Genomic DNA, 8896 nt, shown 5'->3' on the forward strand with positions numbered 1-8896 from the left:
ATTTGACTCGGTTAAGCTAAGTTTTGGCTTTTCCTCCTTGTTGTTTCCTCCAATCAGGTGCTGGTTTGCAGCGTAGGCTTTGATTTATGAAGGTCTCGGCTGGTCTTTGGAAAACATGGCTGAACCAAGACAGGTGGTGGCGTCGAATGATAAATGTGATGTCATACTTCTGGTCACATCGTTGGCAGATGATCGTATTTGGGATTCGGTTGCTGAGTCAAAACCCCAATATCCTCCTCGGGTATCTGTGTTCAAAATTGTTTAGGGCATGGGCCTCCGTGACTTTTAACGGCTAGGTCTCGCAGCCGTAGAGTAGGACTGATCTGACAAGGACATCGTAAAGAAGAATTTTTTCCGGTGGATTTCCTTCCTTCTCCATAGCGGCTTTCACAGCTGTGCAAAGATAGCGAAAGCTGATGCAATGTGGCATTGAATTTCTTCGCTACATCCGCCGTTAATGTTAATGTATTATCCGAGATACTTGTATTTATTGACAACTTCAATCTGCCTATGGTTAAGGGTTATCGGGGTAGAGTTTATATCCGGGGAATTAGACTTAGTTTTAGTCTTGTCAATAATAATCTTGAGCCCGACTGGGGCAGCAGCTTCGGGGACTTTCAGAAGTATTTTCTAGGCTTCGCCAAAGGATTTGCCTAGAAAAGCAACATCCTCGGTATAATTCAGGTCGGTGATACTAAAATCAGGGCTAACCTTGACTGCTTCGAAGTTTAGCATTGTTCTTTTCACTACCCAATCGACGAAAAAATTGAATAGATCTAGAGAGAGTACACACCCTTGCCTCACACCGAAGTCGATATCAATTAGCGGAGACAGTTCTCCGTTCACCTTGATGCAGGCTCGTGTGTGTTGATAGTAAGCGTAAATGAGTCATATGATCTTAGGTGGGACAAAGTCCTCTTTCATTGCCATCCAAATTCCTCCCCATATGACTGAATTGAAGGCTGTAATGAAATCAATGAAGACAGTGACGGTGATTTGTTGATGCTTGGGTCTATGTACAAATATCTGTCTCAAGTTGAAAAAGTTGGTGAATACAGTCCATGCCGACTCGGAAACCAGATTGGTTGGGGCGGGTTCTTTTGTTCTGGACTTTGCGGAATTGGTTAAGCATAATTATTGCAAAGATCTTTGCCACAATGCTCATAAGTGAGATCCCTCTGTGATTTTTACATTCAGTGTGGTCGCCTTTCTTGAAGACAGGCAGTTTAACTGAGTCTTTCCATTCCTGAGGAAACCGTTCCTGAGACCAGATTGAGCAAAGGAGTTTCTTTAGTTTCTCAGAGAGAATAAGAGCAGCTTTGTAGACATCTGCCAGGATAGAATCTGTGCCTGGCGCCTTGTGATTCCTCAGCTTTTTGATTGCCTCTTTGATCTCTTGTATTGAGGGAGGGTGAACATTGACGTTGGTGTATGGGGCCTGTTGACTCACAGGTACTGAGTTTAGGATAGGGTCGCTTGGCTGGATTTCAATGGCACTATTATTGGGGGGTGTTTGAGCGGAAAGGATGTTGTGACTGGGGTTCATCAGCTTCTGGAAGTGATATTGCCATCTTGTGATTATCTCATATTTTCTCTACAGAAGCATTCCATCTTCACCTTTCACTCTAGTTGAGATCTTTTTATTTTTCCCAGTTGCTTCTCTTAGTAGTTGATAAAGATTTCTGGTATCTGAATGACTAGCAGCCTTCTGCATATCTGCTTCCATGTGGTCCCAATAGCGTTGTCTGTCACGGCGGGTGGATTTATGGGAATATTTTCTCAGTGTTTTGAACACTGTGGACTAGGTATTTCCAGTCTTTTGTTTCTGGTTAAATAGCCTGATGGTGTCTTGTGAAATCAACTCTTCTCTCTCCGATTCAGCCAGTCAAGGACTTTTTTAGAGACTTCTGTTATGATGTCTCTGATCTTCCTCCACTCGTCTTCTGTTTATGGTGGTTGGTTCTTTATCGTCGTCTGCGGACAAGATGTAAAGACGGTTTGATAATTCCAAGTGGAATTCTTCTGCGACTGATTTATCATGAAGACATTCTAAATCGTATCTCGGAGGAGGTTGCGTTTGCTTCCTGGAGCCGAGCTTTATGGTTTGGGAAGCTTTTAGCAGAATAAGATCGGACACATTCTTCGCTCGTGTGTCGGTTACGTGGTACACTCTACATTTTTGTATAGAGCTTCACCATTGGGAGGATATTAGCAAGTAATCCATCTGGGATTGGGCTCTTCCCTCTTGAGAGTGCCAGGTAATCCTCTGGAATGGTTTGTGTTGGAACAACGTATTTGCAAATACGAGATTATGCTGCATGGCAAATTCTACGAGCCTCCTTGCATGCTCACACCTGTCACCCCATCCAAATCGTCCAACAGATCTTTTGCGGTCTGTCTCGTGGCTTCCAGAATGGGAGTTAATATCACCTTATAGGATGAGTAGATCACCGTTTGGGACTGTTCTCAAAGAATGAGTTAGAGCATCGTAGAATTCGTCAACTAAACTTTCGTCCACGGCTCTGGTAGACTGAGATGACAGTGATGTTGAACACTGAACCTTAAGACGGGCCTTTGCCAAACCAGTTGAGATAGGCTGCCATTCAACTATGGATTTTGCTTTAGTACTGAGGAGGAGACCAGCCCTCAAATTACCAGAGCCATCACTAAGTCCGGAGTTGGAAAGTAGAATTTCGATTTTCCACTAGTGGCGGACACGGGCTCGTCTTCCAAATTTCCATTTAGCTGGGTTTTGGATACACACAGAATGTCTATGCAATATCTTTCGTATGCGCCTGCAATGAAGGTCCGGGTCGCAGGAAATTTAAATGAACGTACGTTCCAGCACCCCACACTGAAGGATTGTCAATATTTCAACAGGTGGTCGGCTAGTTCACTTTGCTTTTGTCATTGATGAAAATCATATCACCGACAGAGAATTTTTCTTTTATTCCACTTTCATTGGATTATTACTTGAGAAAAATGTCAAGTACATTGTCTTTGTTGCCTTAATGAACTTTAAGGGTACCAAGCTTAGGATAGAGAGCAAATATCTGCAGGAAAGAAGGTGAATGGTTCTGATCAATAGTTTGGCCAGTAAAGCCTATTTTGAGATATGACTATGATACGATGCTGTATCCTATTTTAGAAGAATTTTTTTAGCATGTGGAATGATAAATTTAAATCCTTGATCCGTCTAAAATTTATTATATGAATCTTGGTCAAGTATAGTTTTTAAAGCAATTGTAATATCCTTGCAAAGCTTACATTTCAATAGAATAGGCTTAAAGACTAAAGATTAAAATAACAAATAGTTTATATCTTTAAGGTTTATCGTGTTATCACTGCATCCCATTCAAAATAATATGATCAGCTTGCATAGTTTGTAGGAGGTAAAAGGCCTTTTTTTCAATAGTTATTTCGATAGCTATTACGAAGTCTATGATTTTGATGAGGAGTATAACTTCGTTCTTTCTGTAGACATTCTTTCCCTAGAATCTTTTTTTAGACTCTTAAGTCTCACCAATTAAGCAAGTTTACCAGAGAAACTTAGATTTTCCACTTCGCCAGTAATCTCATAAACACATTTCAAAACCTAAACCATTTCGAATACATACTGGTAAGTGAAGATGATAGTGATTTAAGAACTGTAATAAATTTAATTTTAATAAAAATAAATTTAAGAAATTTAATTCATTCCAAGAATTTTTTGCTTTTTTCTACCTTCAGTTGCCGTGAAATCGCTTATATTGTCTTCGTAATTGTTTCTACTGTTAGCGCTACGAGTGAAAATGTTTTTTTCAAATGTTTTTTCAATGAAAATTTAATTTCATATTTTTTGAAGATTTGTGATTATGATTTGTTGTATTAAAGTCTTTAAAATTTTCTTATTAAAAATAAGACTTTAGGAAAGTTTGAAGAGTTCAAAAAGTTCAAGAGTTGATGGCGGTGGATATAAAGTGATACAGACTTTTCATGATTTGTAAAAGAATCTGATATCATTTATGACCTAATTTGAATGTATTTTATCTCCATGAGATGAGTCAGGAGCCTTTTACTTTTTTTACGATATGACTGTGGTAGTAAGTATCCAACACTTGATAAAACTTCACTCAACTTTGAATTTTCGTTTTTGATTTGTTGTTAGTGGTTGTTATGTTACGAAATTTAAAGATGTTTTCCTGTTGTCAATGACACTTACATTGATTTGTTTCTCTCGGTAGGGTTATTGTCTCTCAACTAGACGATGTGAATTTTGAAGCACAATTAGTTTAGATCGTCGGTAATATTTTCATCGTTAAAAATTATATGGAGATTGTCCTTAAAGCGTTCCAGTGGTGAAAGTATGAGCTCAATTTCAATCAACTCTTAGGGTTTAACTAATTTCTTAAACCAATAGAAAAAAGTGGTTACAAGTTCAGCAATTATTGGTAGTAAAAGTGTAAAGAAGCTTCTGCCAGATTAGAGCAAACTCTTTCTATCGAGTTTTAAACTGTTTCTAACCCTCTTGCTTTTAATTGCTAGGGCATATGCAATAGAACGATGTTGCTTTGTCTGTTGATTAACTACTTTTTATAAGTACTCTCTTATGATTGCCTAGAATGGAAACAAAATCTTGGTTTTCATTTAGTTTCTTCAGTATAATAAAGTTGACTAATGACCTTTTCTATTACTTACTGTAAGATATACGGTAATTTCATTATCAAAATATGGGTGACTACAAGCAGGTATTGAGGTGTGTGGAGTTCTTTTAGAAGGTCACCATAGGGCTTACTTGTAGATTGATAGTATGCTTGTCATAAACTTTTTGTCATATACAATAACAATAGTTAATTTTTTGTGAATTTTCTTGAAAAATTTTACAAGGATTTTGAAATGCTTTTGTTATAAGTGATGTTCTTCCAGACATTGACAGTCCGCAAGGAAATGATCTGAATGAAGTTTCAAATTGATGCCTATTTGTCCGCTCAAAATCAAAATACAACTATGCGCCAATTGAATCGGTCTATTGAATAAAAATGTTTCTTTTTGATGTTAAATAACTTTTCTCCCTATGTCCAAAGACAAAAGAAGCTATAAAGTCAAAAATCAAACATTGTTTTTTTTTTCAATTGAAGTCATATACAAAAAATAACATACAATTGTTATCAAACAGAACGTAATAAAAATCTAACATTACTTTTTTTTATTTTAATAATAATAAAACGAAAAACATACACTATTGTAAAATCACTATAGAAAAAACTTCAAAAAGAAAAACTTCAATTGGACTTAGCTTTCAGTATATTTATGGGGATTTTAAGGGACTGCTAAAATTAGTTTGATGAAAAATACAACCCCTATGTCGGCCCTCTGACTCATAGTAGTCTGCGATGACTATATCAAACATTATGACTATAGAAAATAAATGGGACCAGTAGTGGGGGTATTTGGAAGCCCTATGGCTATACTACTGGTATCCAGTTATTAGTGCATCATAATTAATACTTTCAGGTACATATGGGAAAGGTTCCCTAGATATCAAAAATTTAAGCTGCATGTTTCAAAATGTAATAATCCTACGAATTAGGCTAAAAATTTTCCTCTTGTTTTAATCTATATATATTAAACATTAAACCAATCATTCACAGAGTTTGAATCGTTGCAAGAATAATGTCTTTCTTTTGTATTCTAGTGATGCCTATTCTGATAATGAAAAAGAAATTAAAAGAGTCAAAGGCTTTATTGGTGCAAAACAAAAGAGAAATGTTGAAAAGAAGAACAAAGAAAAGAATACGAAGAAAAAGAAAGGCAATACAAAAAAAGTTATAGCTCAAAGGCCAATAATTAGAAAAGTGAAAAGGAAAGGAAAGTCCCCAGTGGATCCAAAACCTTCCTCAAAGAAAAATTCTACAACAACAAAAAAAATTTTAAGACCTAAACAAACAAAAGAAGCTGTTGCACCTGTGGAAGAGAGAATGAAAACAAGAAAATATTTTGGAGAAGACGAACTACCTTACACAATTGATGCGAAATCAGTGGGAAACATCGGAAGATATCTAAACCACTCCTGTGATCCCAACGTCTTTGTTCAAAACGTATTTGTCGACACTCATGACCTTAGATTCCCGTGGGTTGCTTTTTTCACCAATTGTTACATTCCTGCTGGCTCGGAACTGACCTGGAACTATCAGTATGACATCGGTAATGTGCCTAATAAGCATTTGACTTGCCATTGTGGCGCAGAAAATTGCCGTGGACGTCTATTATAATTGATCAAAATGTTTAAATATTTTTTGTGCTGTTTTGGTAATATCAGCTTAGTTATTTTTGTTTTAATTTTTTGAACATTAAAAGTTGTAAATACATTTTTATGTAAGCGTCTTCTAATATTGCACAGAGAATGTAGCTCGATTATTTACTGTCCATCATTTTAAAGGTAACGAGGAGGCAGCCGTTTCTGTTTTTTAGTAAAATATGATCTTTTCCTTTAGTTGTTGATAAAAACACTTTTGAAACACTGCTTAAACAAATTTACAAGCTTTAAAAAGAAAAAAAAATTAGCATTAATTCGATATATTTATTTGTGACAGATAGCATATTCTTCGAAATCGGTAAACAATATCACGTTTAAAATATATTAATTTTAAACGTTGGTTCGTGCACTATAAATTTTATTTCTTAAAATTCTTAATTCCATGACTAATGTTACGCAAATGTGTTTATCATCTCCAGATCTTCTCCAGATCGTCCTTCAAAGTCCATATATGGTCATGGGTTATTGAGGAGACGGTTGTCTGATTTGAGAGGGGAAACTATTATTGTAGAGGGTGGACTCTGGAGACCTCTATTATTTAAAATCTTTAACTCTAGGAGGCGTCAGAGTCAAATCAATACCACTACTACCTTACGTTAGAGAATAAGTAACGTAGCCGAGTGGTCCATTGTCTTTCATGGACTAGTCTACTTTTATTTGCTAGTTGACCCAAAACACAACACTTTTGGCCCATAGTCGTCAAGCAAAAAAAAATTTGCTTTCCCTCCAGAAATATTTCTTCGTTAGTATAGGACTGTCTTCCTATACCACCAAAATACTCCTGGTCTGTCTAGACTTCAGACGCTAGTCTATACTTAGGCTAAACAAATGATGTCAAAAGTTGAAAATGAAGCAAAGTTTACTGTTCACTTCAAACTCACAAAAAGAACTGTAGACAAAGAAGTGTAAAAACGGACTAACTATAAAATAACTGTCCTCATAAAACGAAACTTACTTTGGGGGGAGTTCCAGAATGGCAGAGGCCAGTCCGAAAAATTTAAGCTCATATCAAATGGATTTTTTGCGCAACATTATCTTTCAGGGACTTCAACAGTTGGACAGAAATAAATTTTAACCAATATTTTATTTCTTGTGAAATTTTGTCTTGGTAATGAGAATTTAGCTTATACTTTAAAATAATGCTATAAGTAAATGTAATCAAAACGGGAACTGGTCAATTATCTGAAAAGAAAAGATAATCTATATGTGACTTTCCCAATCTTTAAGCCGCTGGGGTAAAAGGTATCCAACAACACCCATAGGCACTAAGCCATAACATCTCTATCTTACCATTCTATAACTTCCATATCCCGGGATTCCATAACATCCCTAACCCATCATTCCATGACAGCCAGAAAGTGTGTGTTACCTCATAGGTAACTAAGACGCAAGTGCATGCTACATCATTTTGGTTGTTATATAATTAGGTCTGGGGGTGTTACATAATTTTACTTGCTTCAGAACGTTAGTCAATTGGGGAAGTCCTGGTTGTAACTAAGGGGGATTTATTGTATCTTGATTTGTGTCCTTGAAAAACTTTTTATATTTTTATTTCTTCTTCATCAAACTTGTAGCATGTTGATTTTTCTCTTCGAGAGGCTTGTGCACCCTTTTCTTACACACTATTAGGTTTTGTTCAGTTAGGTTAGATGCCACTCATCTAACCTGACTTAACCTAACATATCCTGTGTAGGTTAGTTGTAGGTTAAGTTTCCCGAACAAAAATCAGCACGCAACATATTTCACGAGTGAAACCGGTTTCATGAGGAGAAAAATCAATGTACAATTTTCTCAAAAAGAAAAAATCAACGTACAACAAGTTTCATGGAGAAGAAATAAAACTATAATCAGCTTCTTGAAGACATCAATCAAGATACTTTAAGTTCGTTTAAAAATAATCCTCATTCATCAAGTTTCTTTAAAAAGAAATAAAACTATAACAATTTCCTCGAAGACAAAAATCAAGATACATTTAGTTTCTTGAAGAAATAATCCACATGCAACAAGTTTTATGAACAAAGTCAACATGCAACATGTACTAAGAAAAAAAATAACATGTTACGAGTGTCATGTAAAAAAATGTTATGATAAATTAAATTTTAAGAAAAGAATAAATCATCATAAAACAAGTTTCATGAAGAAAGATACCGAGATAAATTAAGTTTCTCGAACTATAATCAGCGCACAAGGTCCAAGAACAAGACCGGTTTTACAGCAATATACAAGTTTCATGGAGAGGAAAATCAGTAATCAACAAGTTTCTTGAAGAAGAAATAAAATATAACAAGTTTGTAGAAGACATAAATAAAGATAAATTAAGTTTCTTGAAGAGATAATCCACATGCAACAACTTTCACGAACAAAAAGCAACATGCAACAAGTTTCAAATAAATCAGTATGCAAAAATTTTCATGAAGAAAAAATCTACATGCAATATGTTTCACGAACAATAAATCAGTATGCAAAAGTTTTCACGAACAAAAATCAATAAGCATCATGTTTCACGAAGAAAAAAAAACAAAAACATGCAACATATTTCAAAGAAATCAGCGTGCAACAAGTTTCACAATGAAAATTCCAACATACATCATGTTTCACGAA

General features: G+C 35.6%; 1 protein-coding gene across 3 annotated transcripts in view; it reads left to right on the forward strand.

Annotated features, from left to right (window-relative positions):
- LOC148953619 (histone-lysine N-methyltransferase eggless-like) overlaps nt 1-6341 on the forward strand; it is a 92507-nt gene extending 86166 nt beyond the window's left edge. For all 3 annotated transcript variants that reach the window (XM_089088608.1, XM_089088609.1, XM_089088610.1), the window contains one exon: nt 5675-6341. In XM_089088608.1, coding sequence (XP_088944734.1) covers nt 5675-6251 — 577 coding nt within the window. In that variant the 3' untranslated portion in view covers nt 6252-6341. The remainder of the gene's footprint in view (nt 1-5674) is intronic.
- The last annotated feature ends 2555 nt before the right edge of the window (nt 6342-8896 follow it).

This window comes from Artemia sp. Qi Xiang Cuo, chromosome 4 (genome assembly GCF_049724085.1).
Source record: "Artemia sp. Qi Xiang Cuo chromosome 4, ASM4972408v1, whole genome shotgun sequence".
In the NCBI taxonomy this organism is placed as follows: domain Eukaryota; kingdom Metazoa; phylum Arthropoda; class Branchiopoda; order Anostraca; family Artemiidae; genus Artemia; species Artemia sp. Qi Xiang Cuo.